Genomic DNA, 18915 nt, shown 5'->3' on the forward strand with positions numbered 1-18915 from the left:
TCCCTTTTAATCCATCAGAATTAAATGTTGAACCAATTCATCAGCCACACTAAGTCTAACACCTTAAATCAAGCATCTGAAACCTTACTGTATATCCTGGAGGCATTTTGGTATGAATCAAAGACATGCTAAGACACAGGCATTTATGGTCAAGGTAGAAACGATCATCTAGGAGACAATTTTTGAAATCTATCAGGAACATCCGAATTACTTCAGGCAAAGGGAAGGAAAAGAAAGATTTGTTGTTAGGTGTTAGAATGTGTACTAAGGCAGCCTTCATTGCCTGGTCAAGTAAGCCCTTGATGAAACCTGGTTTTGTAGTGATAGGCCTGTAGTTAAAAGATGCCATTACTGAAGTTCCTGTAAGAAAAATAAGCTTTATTCTAAATCTGAAATTAACTGATTTCCAACTGCTTTTTTTCTCAATCAATCAATTTTTCTAAATGATGTTTCTTGAGTGATACTTCATTCACTCAAGATTTCTTAAGGGCCTAATTATAGACGAGGTTGCATTCAGAGTTCAGCAGTTGGTAATGGTGTGGAGTTAGAGCCAGCATTTGGTGGGAGAAACAGGGAAGTTTGTCTCTTTCAGGGGCTCTCTTGAAAGTCCTTCAGTCTTACGCCCTTTCTACCCATCTGCCCTGCCTTCAACCCCATCTTCCCACTTTAGAAAATGATTCCCTGAGGAAAACTGGCATGGCAAGTTTACACGAGGCAAAAGAAGTCCTCTGGTCCTGTGTTCCAACTAAGCCTCCCAGGGTGGGCGACTGGAGGGATTCAGGCCAGGTCCTACAGTTATAAGGATTTTCCTTTGGAGTTTCCTCTGTGCTGTACAAACCCCTAGGAAACCTGCCATTGCACTGGGCAGCAGGACAAGATTGAGGCTCCTGGATGCTTCTGGATGCTTCTCCGTCTGCACAACTCAGGAAATCTAACAGATAGCCTCCTGGGTCTAGGTGTTCAGGTAGTTCAAATTGAACTATATTCAACTGAATATTGGTTCAAATTTTTCCAAACCCTAAAACTTTTCAATATTATCTCACCTAAAATTCTACTTACACCACATACTGAAAATAAGTTATTTCTTATTTTTAGTCTTAATCTACACATTACAAGCAGTAATGCCATACCTTAATTGGAACCTGATTTTTAATCTTTCTCATCTATTACATTCTTTTGAAAAGTCCCTGCCGAGATCTTTTTTTTTCACTTCCACTGTTTAGTATATATATTTTTTTGTTTTAAATTTATTAGTTAAAAAAATTAACAAACCAAATAAAACATTATAATCAGTAATTCACAATATCATCACTTAGTTGCATATTCATCATTTGTTAGAATATTTGCATTAATTCAGAAAAAAATAAAGACAATAGAAAAAGAAAAAAAATGAAAACAGAAGAAAAAAAAAATTATACCTACCATACCCCTTACCCCTCGCTTTCGTTGATCACTAGCATTTCAAACTAAATTTATTTTAGCATTTGTTCTCCCTATTATTTATTTTTGTTCCATATGTTCTACTCGTTTGTTGACAAGGTAGATAAAAGGAGCATCAGAAACAAGGCTTTCACTATCACACAGTCACATCGTGAAAGCTATATCATTATTCAGTCATCCTCAAGAAACATGGCTACTGGAACACAGCTCTACATTTTCAGGCAGTTCCCTCCAGCCTCTCCATTACATCTTGAATAACAAGGTGATATCTACTTAGTGCGTAAGAATAACCTCCAGGACAACCTCTGGACTCTGGAATCTCTCAGCCATTGCCACTTGGTCTCATTTCACTCTTCCCCCTTTCAGTCTAGAAGGTTTTCTCAATCCCTTGATGCTGAGTCTCAACTCATTCTAGGATTTCTGTCCCACGTTGCCAGGAAGGTCCACACCCCTAGGAGTCATGTCCCACGTAGAGAGGGGTAGGGATGCCAAGATCTCTTAAAAAGGGATTTTCACGTTTCTATAGAAGGCAGTAGTATTCTTTATATATTTACTTTTTAAAAACAAAACAAAAACAGTTTTCTCCCAAAAGCTTTATTTGTCACATTTAATGTATAAAATCAAATATACAGATCCAGGTAATATGAGCCATATATACATATCAATAACATTAGTTAGACCCACACAAACCCACCTGTACATTCTAATTTACCCACCAACACTGCTTCTTAAGAGCAACGTATTTTTAAATTAAAGTTGGCAAAAGTAACATTGCCAAATGTAAAGTACTTTCACTTTATGACTTAGAAGAGTAGAAAATAGATATTTCATAGGAATAGGGGAGTTACCAAGCACAAATCCAGTTTTTTTGTGTGGACTTCTTCAAACATATTCTATAGGGATAATTAAGAGATGAACCTGTCAGTCAAAGTTTGAGTATATTAACTCTATAAAAATAAACGAGTTAAGGGAGGATATTTTATAAGGTTATTAATTGCATTCCAAAAGTTATGATTTGGTTTTTAATGTAAAGAAAGGACTTTATTTCATCTATTAGCATAACACTGTCAGGTCATATTTCCTATAGTTATGATGAATTTTTAGGGGGCTACCTATAACTGGTAAAAATGAAACTGATCACTAAAGGAGATATCTGATTTTTAATACTGTGTGTAGGTTATTTCAGCCAAAATGCAAGAGAAGAGTTCTTTAAGAGAAAGGCAGAAATTTTAGACTTGTCAGATACAGAATATATGATATCACTGAACACATGGATGCCCCACTAAACACAAGCACTAAATGATAAGTTTCCTTTTACTAGGGTGTCATCTAACCTCACATGCACCAAGGACACTAAACCTCAGATGCTTCAATATCTCCACCCTGGGCACAGAACTCCATCAGTTCCTGCTCCCATAATTTCAGAGATACACACACACAGGAGTAATTATCAAAGTCAGGTTTATATTAATGGTTTCACAGTAGCAACACAAAATATGCTCATGTCACATTTCCATAGGAAAGGTTATATATACACTATTCACTTCAGCTTTGAAATGTGGACCCAAAAGCATTCTATTCTCAATATCAATTTACTCCCTCAAATCCTAATTCAGCAGAGTAAAAATCCCTCTTTAGATGTCAAGCGTTGGCGGTGAACTTTGTCTTGCTGCAGCTCTTCATGATTTGGATGCCAGAGTTTCGTGATAATCCTTTCAATGTTGAGGGCATACACAGTATGCGTAGGGATAACTTCCCTGTGAACCTGTGATTTAAAAATTAGCATTCTCCAGTTATACTTTAGTGTACCTATTTTTCCAACATGAAAAATGAAAATTAGGTTTAAATCAACAGAGCACTCATACAACAGACACAAACCTATAAACTTTAAGTCAGAACCTAATGAACCCAAATCAGATAACAAGCAAACAAGGAAGTAACAAGATTCTGAAATGGAATAAAGGAATAATGGGACTGTTTTTCCCCTTCTTTTATTGGCGGTGGGGATAGAAAGTAGAGGGGAAAAGCAAATTAAGAAAGACAGCTGGGCCCAGGATTTGAAAAAAAGGCTAGTATATCAATGACTTTAATAACAATTAACGGTGAAAAACAAAAAAGCCAACAAGCAGAAAAAGCTAGTGAACAAATGTGGAGACTTGAAGAATCTTTTAACCTATCCTTAAATCTAGGTAAACTTTAAGGACCCAAGAGTTACCTGCAAAGCTTCAAAAAGGTCATACATGTTCACCGGAGGTAAAGATGCAGGCAGAGTGTCCCCAGAGCATGCCAGCAAGAATGCAGCCTGCTGCTCGGCATCATCAGGGGGTGGGTGAGAAGCTGGATTCTGACCAGCACAGGGAGCAGAAAAGGCTGGAGGGCTGGAAAAAAAAATCAGAAATAATTCTAGCAACTAAGATGGAGAAAATTGAACAGCGAATAGGAGTCAGCTATTAGAATACATGTTATTTAAAATATTTTAAAATGAATTATAAATCCAATTATTTTAAAACTAATATATACTTGAATAGTCTAAATTTTTAAAGGTAGCCCATCTGTCAGGCTGGAAACAAAATACACTATAACTGTTTTACACCACTGTCACATAATTTTCTTCAGTTAAAATTTACCTTCCTCTCTTCACAATGTAAAATATTTACTGAACTCAGGAGAACGAACCAAAATTGTTTCCTGCCCTTGTAGAGCATCTAGTCAAAAAAAAAGTTACCTTAATTAAAGGAATATGAAATCGAAAACAACTGAATGGAGAGGAGGATGAATGATACTGATGACAAGAGAATCAGAAGTAAAAAGCAAGAAAATAAAATAAGGTTCAAAAGAAGCAACAGTAAAAAATGAAAAGTAGGGAGAATTAATGCAGATACTGCCAATTTTAATTTTCCCAAACTTGAACCCAGATACAAACTGGGATATTAGGCCTAACTTGCGCGATTAATACAGTAGGAGGACAGCCTATGCAATTCTGAGGAACATATAAGGAGGCAAAACAAAAGAGAGTGAGGAGGTAATTCAGAGGAAAGCAGAAGTAGAACATTAGTGTGGGTTTGAGGGAACAGACGGAGCAGCCCTATAACAACAAGCAGCCCACAGTGAGACAAAAGCTCTACCCACTGGCCAGCAGGGCGGAGAAGGGCTCAGAGCCCCCGCGGGGCCAGCGATACTGCTCCGGACATTCACGCAATGGGAGGAGCCATCTTTTTTTTTCCGGGGGGTGGAGGGAGGGGTGTGGGGGGGGTGATTTTTTCTAGAGAAAAATGACTTACAAATGAAAACAACCCACACAGATAATCAATGCCTGAATGAAATTTAGACAAAAAAGGCCTTCACATATAAAAATCTAAAGTTAACCCAATTTAAGACTGTGCTCTTCAAATTAGTCTTCTCACCCCAATAAAGACCTGCAGAGCCTTTCCAACCAGTTCCACTCGGTGTCAATAATATCCACTCTGCCCAACTCTTCTTGGCTTTCCCACCCTCCACCCTTTACTATCACGCCTCCTGCCTGCCCTCCCAATCATACTTTTTTTTCTCTGAACTTTTGCCTCCCTGACATCTTTTTATTTCTAACTTATCAGATACACAAAGTTCAACACCCAGAAATTCAGTCACTTCAATAAGTGTGAGGAAAGTTATTCATTTTTCTTTCCCAAAGGTTTAAAATTCAGACTAAATCATTTTGGGGGGTGGGGGTAGGTGGGTGGGAGATGTGGGGTATGGCAGGGCAAGACTAGAGAACACACGGATAAGGTGATCTGGGTGATCCCATAAAGAAGACTCAGAGGCATAACCTGGGAGCCATCAGCGCAACGAGGAAGAGACCCAGCAGAGACCAGAGAGCTCTGAGAGATGACACCTGCAATCGGCTGCCCTGAGCAACCAACCTGATGGCACAAAGCACAGGCCACATGTGAGCTGTGGCTACAGGAGTCAGACGAGGCCTGAAGGAACACCTATCACTCTGACAGCTTCTGGTTAAAAGCAGTCCCACTTCCATCACCAGGCAGGAGCACTGCCCAAGGGAGCCACCCCAATCCACCTCAGTAAGTGTGGGGCACCCTCAATAAACCCACAGCCAAACCCTGGAATTTCACTCCTGATATAAAGAATACCAAAATAATTTACTAGGTATCATGCAAGGATGAAACGTGAGAAAATAAAATTGGACTATTGTCAAAGGGACCTGAGACTTACAGAACCCAATAACCAAGTTATTTAACAGTGGTCCATTACATAAGAGTAGTGTAACCAACTATGAAAGGATGAAAAGAAAATCACAAGAAACTTCATTTACCTTTCTATTAAATTGTTGTAGGCTACTACACTATTCTTCAGGTATGGCTGAGGGGTCACATTACTACCAAAAGCATATTTAAAATGACCATCTCGTAATCGATATGCTTTCCTTCTTGATACAACTGATGTCAGAATATCTTTAAGGTGATTCTGTAAAAACAAGAAAGAAAAGGAAAATAGCATGAACTTCTCTTCAAAAGCAAATCATAAAACTTCCATTGACCAAAAAATGTTTATCAGCATTTAATTGAAGGAGATGGAAGTGTGGGACAGGCTAGTATATGTTAGAAACAAATGGATGTTCATTAAAGAGTTACAGAGTCTCACCAGAGTAGTAGGAGGCTATAGGAAAGGAGACATGTTTATTTGTACTTAGTTCCATTTAAGATTGGCTTGCTCTATGTGAAATTTATTTAGAAGTTTTTATGTCTAAATTTGCTCATCTCTGTCATGAATGCTTTTCAGGTAGTTTTAAGTAGGATAAAAGTACAAATAAATAATCTTTATAAGGAGGCAACCTACCTTGAAACTTGGTTTAAAATGGGACAAGTTTCAAGATCTGTTATGTATTGATTATAATGTCCAATCTACCAAAATCCTTGCATGAAAAGAACAGAGTGCAGATATTCCCTAGAAACACCTTGGCCAAATAAACCCTAGATATACAGAAAATAAACAGATTTAGGTACTTAATCTCTCTTCAACTTTATAAAGCCAAGTACCTAAGAGAGGGTTGGAAAAGTGCATGGAGATGGAGAGAACAGACCAGTCCCAGCCTACTAGTAATAACAGAGGAGCCAGGACCAGGCATGGCATTTTAGTTATACAGAAAAGATCATCTTCTTTCAGGACAGCATTGTACAATTTGTAATGGGGCTTTACATAAAATTCATTTAATGTTTGTAATTCCATGAGACAGCTAATATCATCTTTGAGATACAGATGAAGAATCTGAGGCCTGGGGGACAGAAAGAACTTACCCAAGGCCACCTGACAATACCTGCAGACTATTAGATCCCAATGCATATTTATCAAATAAGTTAAATAAATAAAATGATAAATGAATGAGTAAAGTGCTAAGATAGGAATCCCACTGTTTGGATGCCAAGTCTAATGCTCTTCCAATGATCATAATGAAGACTTTAATCTTTAAAACTCTTAATCTCATTTTTTCTTTCCTTAAAAACTGTTCCCTCATTGACAAATTAAACATCAAATCAAGCAGAAGTGTTGTAAGTGATCTTTCTGAAATGCCAGTCTGTTCACTGAAGGCAGTGCTTTGGGTTGTTATGTGTTTCTCTCCTCGAAGATAACAACTTCAGTGATGACATTTCCATGAGGTGTGAGTAACATTTGATTATTTTCTTGTACTACCAACTTTAAACAACAAACACAACCCCATCAGTTTCAATTTGTAAAATTATTTCTGCCAAAAGGAAACCAACCTCTACCGCATAGACCACAGCTGAGACAGCCTCCTCGGTGACGTTGTCCAGCCCATGCTCATAAGCAGTCACAATCATCCTCCCTTCAAGCTGACCTCGAGTGGGAAGCATCATTGTATGGGAACAAAGCTTCAAGTCATCATCATCTTGGGGATCCTTTGCCACAAACTGCTGGGCTCCTGACAGGGGATTTTGAGGCTGAAATCTATGCTACAAGTAAAAAAGAATTTTCAAATTCTTTTTCAAATTGTGCAACTTAATAAGGCACAAACAAAAGTAATCCAGGTATTGCACTTGAGATTCCATAAATTAATGCCCCCAAAACTATACTAAAGGAGTAAAAAAAAAAAAAATAGCTCATGAACAAATCATCACACCCAATACATAGTAATAATGAAGACACGAATCAAGGGGAATAATGGTCTTATGCACAGTAATAATTCTATTCAATTAATATCTTGGTGATTATAGAATCCAAGGCCTTGTGCTAAAAATAATAGAGAAGAAGATATGCTGTAACTATATACCTGTAACTAACAAGAACATATAATGCTTCATTTAAGTGCTAGAAAGCCTGGCTAACCAATACAAAAATCTAATAAGAAACATTTAAAGATAATGCTGTGTAGGATAATTGTTCAGTTACTATTACTTTCTACTTCCAATTCTCAGCACAGACCCTATCTAAAATACAGGCATACCAATAATTTTTCTCGAACTTTTTCATATCTAATATCTTAGGCTTTCTCTGGCAAAGTCTGATATCCCATTCGTAATCTCCATTATCAGTGGGAGATATGCCCCTGGAAGTTTATGCTTAGATTCAGCATAAAAGATTCTGTAGTGAATATGGTTTGTCCCTGTTTGAAGTTTGTATTACAAAAACAGCATTTGTTGTTTTTTCATTTTCCAAGTATACAAAATTGTATTTTGTATTTCACATGGCTTTTTAAACCAAGTGTGCTTCTCTGGACATACTAATGCCCTCCAGATTGAATATTATTACTGACATAGAAGATGGAGAAAAGGTGAAATAAACTAATGTTTGTTGATGTTAACCAGTAAAGCTAGTTAGTGAAATCTTTATTATAAAAGGGATCTTTGGGGAAACTTTTTCCTAGCTATGAATTGAGAAAACAAATAACTCTAAAATGCTTACAAATTTTATAGCCAAACACTTTCATGACATCTCTGCTGGTCTCTAGAATACTCAGAGCCTAGCGAGGCATGATCAGGTTCTGGCAGAGGCCAGGACCATCAGAAAAGTCATTCCATCTGAAAAACTATATTCATTCAGGAAAAATAACAGGAGAAATAACACAGGTATAGCTTTGAATCATTAAAATCATTGGGTACTAATGATAATACATTAGTATTTAAGCAGTAACAAACTGGAATTGTAAAAATTAAGACACTCAGGGTTCATAATCCTTGAAACCTTTTCCGAATTCAAATACGATAATACCTTTTCTCTCAACATCACACTCCCTTTTTTTCAATTCTACTACTAGTACTTTAATACTCATTTAAAAACTAAAGCTAGTTATATCACACAAGGACTCAAATCAGTCATTACTAGCATCTATCAAAGAACAACCTACATCAAATTTCTGACGAACTGAAGAAAGCTTTTTCTTTCCCTTGGGTTTCCCAGGTTTGGCTGCAGAACCCCCTGTCCAGGGTAAAGATCCAGCACCCTCTATGAGACAGAAAAATAATCACCACAAATGAAAATAATGACAACTAATAACTGCTAAGCTTGTTTGTTTCAGGCTAAAAAAAGCAGGGAATGCTCATGAAATGAAAATAATAATAAAGGCTTAAATTCAAAGCCTCTCTTCCTACTTTCTCTAACCAAAATTATAAATTCTTTCAAATCACATTTCCCCAGCTATAACCAAAACTATTTTTTTTAGGGAACCAAATTTGGTTTCTGTTTTTTATATTATTAATTAATTTTTCTTGAGTGTTTAGTATATTATTATTATAAAGGTAGGACAGAATTTTGTAATTTAAGATGATAAAGTGAGCACATGTATTTTTCTCTTCTTCCTTCCTAGACCCTATTAAAAATGACAACAGAGGAAGATAATATCACATATATATCCTAAAGAGATAAAGGGGAAAATAAGTGGCAGACAAGATGAGATCTCATCAAATTTCTAGGATGGACTAGGATTTACAAAGCAGGTGCATGTTTTGTAACCTAGGATAAGCAAGGAGGGTTAGCAAATAAGGTGAGAGCAAGTCAGCCTACCTAGTAAAAACCCAAAAAGAAACCTGGATTTGGAGAAGGCGAGTACAGTGGAAACCAAGAAGAATCAGTAAGGCTAAAAACAAGATTAATAGAAGGTCTGTGTTAAAAAATTATCCACCCAAACACCTTCCCTCATCTCCAGGACTGGCTACATAATTTGCTAGGCTCAGTTCAAACAAAAATGAAGGATCCCCCTTGCTGAAAAATTAAGAATTACAAGACAATGACAATAGAGCACTAAACCAAGCACAGTGCATTTCTGAGTGAGGGTCCTGTGCATATTCACAAAACCACCCTGCTCCCTATCATACACAGAATGGGAAACACCCCAGTATTTCCCATTTCCCAGGTCAGGGGAAGGTTTCAAGAGGGGATGGAGGACTCTTCTCTAGTTAAACTGAACAAATTCTCAAGGTAACTGGTATGGATGTTGGTACCCTAGAACAAAGCTCTCTGCATGCTGGCATGTGGGAGAACCCCTCATTTTAATGGTTAGCTTCCCGTTAGCTCACACTAAAGCAAAGCCTCCAGGCAATTTTTTTATGTTTCATTCTTAAATATTAAAAGAACAACAATGAATCACCAACATTTGTGTATATTCTGCAACATAGTAAGAAAGCCCAAGCTAAGCAAACAGAAAATAGAGGTCCTGGAGAAAAGAAAGAATTTAGGGAACTGAAGACAGAAAAACTTCTAACTGGTATTCTCAAGAGCAATTTGAGAAGACGTGTACCTCTAAAAGAAGAGGTCATAAAAATTGCTGAATTAAAGAATGTAAGAGTTTAGGATATACAGGACACAGAACAATAAGGTAAAGAAATAGATATTGTCTCAAGTCAGTAAATCCAGAAATAGGCTTAAACATACCATGAGGAGCTATCAGGGTCCCACCAGAAGAACAAAAAGCAAAAAAGTAGGTGCCCTTGGGAACAGGTCTAGGAGTGGGAAGATACTGTGGCTTTTCATTGTAAGACCTTCTGCTCTAGTAACTTTTTTTTAACCATGAGCATATACCATATTATTCGATGTGATACAAGTATACTTGAAAAAAGATACCAAAAATTTTTTAAACAAAGGAAAAAAAATCACCTATAGTCCTAGCAAAACATTATTACCATTTTGATGTTTTTGAAAGGACAAGTTTTAAAGCTTTGAAAAATTATTCCAAGTTCCTCAGTTCAAATAGCCTTTAGGGAAGTTGAATTCCTCTTCACAGATTCTCACTTAATGAGGTCAGCCAATCTCAGATGATTTCCCAGAGAAATCCATTCCTGATAAGTGGAATTGAATGTTAGGTGATGACAGGAAAGTATGGTGAAAGGTAGCTGATAAGGGAAAGAAACAAGCCTTCAGGATCAGAGCCTGCAAGGTGCTCCTGTGTGGCCACACACCTGGGCGTGGAAGCAGTGTGGTAAGGACTGACCTTGACAAAAGGGAGGGCTTTACAGAAGTCAGATTTGTTTTGATCCCAACACTTTCACTAACTGGATGGGCCTCAGGCAAGTACTGGCTTCATTGTTTTGGTTTCTTCCCACTTCTGAAGTTTGTTTCCTTATCTATAAAAAGCAGCTAACACCTACCCTGCAGGGTCCTCGTGAGGATTAATGATAATGCACATAAAGTGTCTAGCTCACTGCAGTCACTCAGTATATAATGTTATTAAAATTATCTTTCCTGCCTAGTTTAGAAAACTAGAAAACTTTAAAAAACAGTCACAATTATTAAAAGCATAAAGAATAATATTTTAATTTTAATAAAAATAATCTGTCACTAGCAAACATTAATCCCATTCTGAAACGACATATTTTGGGTGTTTGATGGAGAAATACTCTCTCAAATTCCCAACGAGACATTTCCATGTTTACTTTTAAAATAACCAGAAAGAGCATCAAAGGTTTTTATTTAATTAAAATCAGCTACCCATACATACTAATACCACTTCATATTTGTTTGGCATTTTTTACTTTTAAAAGCACTATTTTACATGTTCTCTGATTTGCCCTTTCATAACCTTATAAGGTAAACGCTATTGTCCCTATTTTATAAATGTGAAAGCTAAGACTCCCTTTCACCCCCACCAAGCGGTTAATTACATTATCTACGCTGGTGGCAAAATCTAAACTTGAACCTAGGTCTCTTGACTCCTACCAACAGGGTTATTTCCAATCACCCCACTTATCTTTTGAGTTTGTATACTTCACAATATACCTACCATAAAAAGATCTAATCCTCAAAATGTTAGCTTTTCTGATCAAATTAAATTTTATACTACAAAGTGGATTCTCTGTGATCTAACTTCGGACATGAAAGAAGTTTGCCTAAAGTACATTTTAATAAATTAAATAGAACATCAAAAATATGACATAATGTGAGAAGGTACAGTGAGGGATATGGTGAGGATTAAGGGAACCAACCTTTGCTCTCTGTTTACTACACTTTATACCAATGGCAACTTCTTTGCAGGTAGAAGAACTAGGCTTTAGGAGATCTTTTGTGAATTCTTTTCACGGAATAGAGGTTAGCAGAGAGGGATGATGCAAAACACCAGCAATTTCTATATAAAATATGGACTTTTGATAAATGTTAAAACAGGAACCAAGGGTGAATTTTATCATGAGGCAAGTTTTTAATGTATTTAATTATGTGTTTGTTGACTGATTAAAATAAAATGGCTGAAAGTGGTGACCGGTAACTTAATTTACCAATTAAACTACAAAAATTGAGGGGGAAAGGGTCAGAATTTCTATCTCTATCTCTTTAGGTCCAAATGGCAGATTTAACTGTCACACACCTCCCCCAACATGCTGCCTTCCCCTACCTTTTCCTCACAATACTCTGCCAAACACATGCTGTGCTGTACACTTGGCTGTCAACAGCATGAAGCATTCACTGTCTAGGTGCTAACTCCTCACCTAAGAATACAAGTGAAAGCCCAGGCTTCTGCCACAAATTGTGGTTCCCATACCATGTGATTCATTTCCCTTCTATCAGATACCTTTCTCCTAACATCAGCTGCCCTCTCTTCATTTCTCTCAGGTTCTTTGTCCTGTGTTCCCACCCTCTTCCTCACTTCACATTACCTAAGTAATCTACAATCCAGCTGAGTGAGAAGCAAAGACCAAAAACCAATGCGGATAAAGGGAAATCAACTGCTTTAAAAAACATTCTGTAAAAGAATTTGTAACTACATAACATTTTTCTTCTGAGAAGTTCAATGAATATTTCATTTGCAAGCAACAGATGTGTCTGTTCAAGGAAGCTAGAGACTAGTACTCTGTGGTTTTGTTGACTGACATGCACTGGAAGTACTTTCTCTGTCTTACCTGGTGTTGAAACCAAGATCTGACAACGTGTGAGAATAGCCAGGAGGAAATCGTTGTGGGAATGGACTGAAAAAAGGGAAGATTGTCACAAGTCAAAGAAAAAATATTTACAACATGAGAAAACCACTACTTTAGTCTAGTTTGTAAGGACTCTGGATGTCCCATACTCTGCCCAGTCTTTACTTTTATTTTTAAACAACCACACTATTAAGGTGACCTTAAACGGCCTATTGTAAAGGTTCCTAGATTGTAAGCTCTTACAGCCTTTTCACATCTATTCCAGTGTTGTAACTATTATTTCTAAATTCTGAGATACTGAGCTCTCTGTGTATAACCTGGTTGTTCCCTAGAACATTGGGTATCTGAGTGACACTTGAGACTCAGAGCTAGAGTCCTGCAGCTATGAAAGTCAGCATTACCACATACCAGCATTACCACTGTTAAAACACTGAAAAAGTGTTCAGAGTTCAATTAGAGATATGAATGAAACTGATTCAGATAAGACTAAGGTAAAGCAGAATAAAGAATAAAGGACAATATTAACTGTATTTTAAAATTTCAACTTCTGTGCAAGAACAAAGGAAGAGATGTCTGTTCGGTGCAAAATTAAGTTTTTGGTAGCACACTATTTAATTTAACTTGCATGGTCAGTTTATTCAGACACTATAATTATATGGAATCTTGAACAGGGAGCCAGAAGATGATGGTTTATACAGGTTGGTGGGATGCCTGACATCCCAGAGTAATCTGTGTAGATTAAACAGTATTTGCAAAGTCCCCTTGAAGTACTGGAGAAAAAGGTGGAAATAATAAACTTCCCCACTTGGGGAAAACCTGATATTCTTACAGTAACTGAGAATTGCTAATTTAATGGGCCAGGCTCTTAATCTTGGGGTTTAGGAAATTTATTTCTGCAAAGGACAAGCTAAGCCTACTTATTATTATGCCTAAGAGTCACTCCCAAAGAACCTCTTTTGTTGTTCAAATGTGGCCTCTTTCTAATCTGACTCTGCAGGTGAACTCACTGCCCTCGCCCACTAGGGACATGGCTCCCAGGAGTGTAAATCTCCCTGGCCACACAGGATATGACTCTAGGGGATGAGCCTGGTCCTGGTATCATGTGAGTGAGAAACCCTTCTTGCCCAAAAGGGGAAAGAGAAATGAACCAAATCAAGTTTCAGTGGCTGAAGAGCCGAGAGGTCATTCTGGAGGTTATGATATTCTTGTACAGTATATAGATAGCCCCTTTCAGTTTTTGATGTATTGGAGTAACTAGAGAGAAATACTTGAAACTTGAACTGCAATCCAACAGCCCTGATTCTTGACGACGACTGAATACAGAGCTTTAAAGCTGTGACCGTGTGATTGTGAAAACCTTATGACTGACACTCCCTTTACCCAGTGTATGGACAGATGAGTAAGGAAAAAAAAAAAGACAATAAATAAATAATAGGGGGGTAGGGGGTTAAAGTATACTTTGGGTGTTCTTTTCCACTTTTATTCTTTTTTTTTTTTAGAGTAATGTAAATGTTCAAAAATCGACTGTGATGACAAATGCACCACTATATGATGATACTGCGAGCCACTAATTGAACAATTTGGATGATTATATTGTATGTGAATATATAATTAGATGGCTTTACACACCAAAAAAAAAAAAAACTTTTCTTTTTTAAAAAATGAAAAAGCTTTAACTTATTGCAAATACAGAAAAACATCAGGACAGTAAAATAACTCCCCAGATAATTATTTTACCATTATCCTGTGTGAGAAGTCTATGAGCTTCAAGGTCAAACTCTTCTTTGCTGATCTTCTGCTTAAACCACAACTTTAGGTTAGCCCAATATCTGCAGAGGAAGAAACAATATTAAGAACTCCAAATCTATTTTGTTGGCCTCGTTAGTGAGGATTCACTACAGATGTACCAAAGCTACCTTTAGCATCAGTATCTGACCAACAGGGGCTTGGCCTTGTTGAATAGCAGACTGGAAGACTGAATAGCAGCATGCCCACTTCAACATTTCTGGCAGCCCTGATGAGTGTGGGATCAGAGGCCACTATCGTTTCCAATCAGGGTGAAAGTCAACCATACACACAAGCCATGTTTTTCAGATTTATAGTATCTAAATAACTCACTTTCAAATATTTGGTAAGCATTTAGATACAACAGAGTGAAAAGTCCTATTATGTTTAAAATATTACAAAAGTAAAAAGCTAGTACGTAAAGGCGGAAACTGCTAAATTTTATATATTAAAATAATTAAGAACTTTTAATGAACTAAATAGGAAAAAAAATAGACCAGAGAATGAATATTAAAAGATAACTTTGGATAGAACATTATATTCTTTGTGAGTCAATAAATGTTCACAAAAATTAAATCTGATAGATTAAATTTTTAATGCCAGTCTTCGTAGAAGTTTGATTTTTTGGGATTCATAATATTAACCTTTAAAAAGTGTATCCATTTAGGCCATAAGTGTTTCAACAAGTCCTTTAGAGGAATCCTACGCATCTCGTCAGGATGAAAAGTAGAATGTCAACTCCGCCACACCAAAATTTCACAAAAAGGAAAAACTCCCCCAAAATCGCATGGCATCCAAGTTGAGTAATTTCCATCCAATCATAATAAAGAATACAGAGAAGCATGAAAAAAAAGAGTATGCTGGGGAAAAATAAAGCATCTTCCTAAATATCTTGCTCCTCCACCATTATCTGAAAGTAAGCATCTGCTTAGTATTGCAAATGGGAAGGTTAATCACAGATGGCATTAAGCAGCAAGAGCATAGGCATTATGGTTTTAAACGTTTAAAATTTGATTCTTAAAATTTTGAAAAATAAAAATACAACATTAATTTATGTTTTGACATTTTTCAAACCTGTCCTTTTATCTCTGAGATTCCTTCTAAGGTATCATTTTACTTCAGCATTGGCTGAATGTTGTTTTACAGTCGGTTATTCAGCATCTGACCAGACCGTGTACTCAATCTTCTCCCTGCACTCACCTACCTCCTGCTCTGGGTGTAAAATTGGGTGGGTGAGTAATTTGGGCAGAGAATAAAGAAGTATATGCAAGGTCCCCTTGGAGGACTAGGGAGAAAGGAGGAAATACTCAACTTCCCCATTTGGAGAATTCCTGATGTTCTCCTAAGCAGTGGGGACAACCAAATCAACTGGCCAAGCCCTTGATCTTGGGGTTTGCCCCTATGAAAATTAATGCCTGCAAAGCACAGGCTAAGCCTACTTAAATTTAGGCAGAAGAGTCACCTCCAAAGAACCTCTTTTGTTGCTCAGATGTGACCTTTCTCTAAGCTAACTTGGTAGAGGAACTCACTACCTCCCCACTATGTGGGACATGACTCCCAGGGGTGTAAATCTCCCTGGCAACGTGAGACAGAAATCACAGGATGAGCCAGGACCTAGCATCAAGGGATTGAGAAAGCCTTCTTGACCAAAAAGGGGAAGAGAAAAAATAAAGTTTCAGTGGCTGAGAGATTTCAGAGTCCAGAAGTTATCCTGGAAGTTATTCTTATGCATTATATAAATATCCCTTTTTACTTTATGGTTTACTGGAGTAGCTGGAGGGAAGTATCTGAAATCCAGTAGCCTTGATTCTTGAAGGTGATTGTATAAAGATAAAACTTTTACAATGTAACTGTGTGATTGTGAAAACCTTCTGTTGTTCCTTTTATCCAGGGCGTGGACAGATGAGAAAAATATAGATAAAGAATAAATTAATAATAGTGGGGACAAAGGGTAAAATAAACTGGGTAGATGGAAATACTAGTGGTCAATGAGACGGTGGGGTATGGGGTATGGTATGTATGAGTTTTTTCTTTTTATTTCTTTTTCTGGGGTGATGCAAATGTTCTAATAAATTATCATGGTGATGAATACACAACTATGTGATGATATTGTGAGCCACTGATTGTACACCATGTATGGAATGGGTGTGTGTGAAGATTCATCAATAAAAAATTAAAAAACTGAGTGGGCGCCTCTGGGATCCTATGTAAATCCCTGCGAGGCATCAGAGCCAGGAGTTAGAATAAGTAGGTCCCAATACCGGCTGTGACTTCTGAAGAGTCAAAAGTCACTTAAAACTCTAGATCTCAGTAATCTCATCTGTCAAATGAGAATAATCATTGTACCTACCTCCCATCTCTGCTGTGAGGACTAGATAATACACCTAGAGAGCTTAAAAAGCGTTCAGGAAATGCCAGCTACTGCTATCACCACCATCATTGCTGTATTTGGTGACTATTATTTTACGGACGGTCTATCTTTCCAGACATTGTCATTGCCAAATTGCCTAGCACTACACACCTTGGATATTCTTCCATCAGTGGAAATTCTTGTCCCGCCCTTCAAAGCCTCAACACCTCCGCCTCCAGGAAGCCCTCCCGGGGCTGGCTGCCCTGTGCGGTACCCGTTTCAGCCGGGCGCGTTGTGAGCCGCATCACTCAGGCCCGGACTGGCCTCGCGCGTCCCGTACCCCCCAGCGCCAGGACCTGCACCCACTCGATAAGCCCTTCAGCATGAAGCGAGCTCCTCCCGCTCCACCCAGGGCAGAGTTCCGGGCGAAGGCGCCCGCCGGGGAACCCAAGGGCTTCCCGGGAGGCCCCCTTTGGCGGGGTGAGTCTAGGTCGCCCTCGCGGCTTCAGCCCCAGGAACTCGGAGGCCTCGCCGGCCGGGACGCGGGACTGCACAGGCCTCGGGCTCCGGGGGGCCGTTCCCGCTGCAGGTCGGCGGCCGGAGGCCAGGAAAGGGCCTGCGCAGAGCTGCAGCAGGCGCTTCGGGGCAGCTCTTACTGTTTCACGTTGTCCCCGAGGGCCTCGCTCAAGTTCTTCTTGGCCGCCTCCAGCTCGCTCACAAAGGTCGCCATTGCTCCGCGCGGCTCAGCCCGACCGCAGACCGCCTAGCCCCGCGATCTACAACCGAAAAACCCACCCCGCAGAAGGTCTGGGTTCTGGAGGCCGAGCCTTCTCCCGTCTGCCCCGCCCCTAGTAGCTCGAAAGACGTTTGTTTGGTTTTCGGCCCCGCCCGTCTTTCTGGAGGGAAGGTGCCAGCCAAATTCAGCGTTTTCTCCTTCCGCCCCCTCCTCCCGCCGCCTTGAGTCACGTGACGCGGCTTCCCCGGGTCGGCGCGCGCGCCGCCTAAACCCGCCTGCAGCGTCGCCTGCAGGCCTGGCGCTGCCCAGACTCCCAGGCTTAGCGCCCGGCGAGCTCCGGGTGCTGCCTGTGTCTTTCTACCCGAATGAATCCTACCCCCTTCAGATCATGGAGTAGATGCGGTATTCACTTTATTCCCTTTCCTCGCATTATTTTTCGCCGTGGCAGTAATCGTCTGATATGCCTCGGTAAAATCGATTTATCTTGTAAATTTTCTGCCTCCCCCAATAAAAATATAAGTTCCACCAGGACAGGGATTTGTGTTGTGTTTACTGCTGAATCCCCAGTTCCTAGAGCAGTACCTGACATATAATGGCGCTCAGCACATACTTGCAGTGAGAATGAATGAATTATGAAAAACTTGGAAAACACACAGGACAATGACGAAAGAGAAGGTGTCTTACCGCTCTAGGACAAACACCGTTAACTGGGGGTGGTTTTTTCCTTCCCCATTCGTCCCCATAAATTGTACTCATGCTCTGGGTTTAATTTTACATCTTTTTTTTACTTATTATAAGATTTTCCTGCGGTCTTACATTATCTTTATAATCATAACTTAAATACCGCCCAGAGAGAGTGTACACAATAATTTCTTCCGTAATTGGTAGACTAGAGATTGTTTCCACTTTTTTGTTCATTAATAGTAATACACGATTAAATTTCTTTAAACACATAGCTTTCCACATTCAGGATTACTACTTTGGGGTAGAGTCCGACAAATAGGATTACCGTGTCAAATGATAGAAATATTTTAAGAGCCTTGATGCATATTGCCAAATTGCCTCTCAAAATTTAATGTAATCCTAAATTGTTTTTAAATCTCCACAGAAATTTAAGATTTCTCCACAGAGTCCTTCTCGAGCTTATTCATTAATTCGACAGATACACAGCCCAGCTCCTGTTATGTGCCTGGCTGGTGCTGTTTTACATGCTGGGGCTACAAAGGTAAACAAGACAGGTAACATCTTTC

The 18915-nt window shown here is 38.8% G+C and overlaps 1 protein-coding gene across 1 annotated transcript; it reads right to left on the bottom strand.

Moving 5' to 3' along the window:
• Nucleotides 1-1696: 1696 nt before the first annotated feature.
• TADA1 (transcriptional adaptor 1) lies at nucleotides 1697-17866 on the bottom strand. Its single transcript, XM_077156830.1, has 8 exons — nucleotides 17586-17866; nucleotides 14532-14623; nucleotides 12777-12842; nucleotides 8798-8895; nucleotides 7197-7406; nucleotides 5750-5901; nucleotides 3656-3818; nucleotides 1697-3205 (listed from the first exon to the last, which is right to left on the bottom strand). Exons 1-8 carry the CDS (start codon nucleotides 17657-17659, stop codon nucleotides 3053-3055), a joined length of 1008 nt encoding a protein of 335 aa, XP_077012945.1. The 5' UTR covers nucleotides 17660-17866; the 3' UTR covers nucleotides 1697-3052.
• Nucleotides 17867-18915: the final 1049 nt, after the last annotated feature.

Source organism: Tamandua tetradactyla, chromosome 4, assembly GCF_023851605.1.
Source record: "Tamandua tetradactyla isolate mTamTet1 chromosome 4, mTamTet1.pri, whole genome shotgun sequence".
NCBI lineage: Eukaryota > Metazoa > Chordata > Mammalia > Pilosa > Myrmecophagidae > Tamandua > Tamandua tetradactyla.

Coding starts and splice junctions, on each gene's coding strand:
- TADA1 (XM_077156830.1), bottom strand. CDS start 17,659: ATGGCGACCTTTGTGAGCGAGCTGGAGGCGGCCAAGAAGAACTTGAGC. Junction 14,624..17,585: donor CTCGGGGACAACGTGAAACA/GTAAGAGCTGCC, acceptor CTTCCTCTGCAG/ATATTGGGCTAACCTAAAGT. Junction 12,843..14,531: donor ACTTCTCACACAGGATAATG/GTAAAATAATTA, acceptor CCCTTTTTTCAG/TCCATTCCCACAACGATTTC.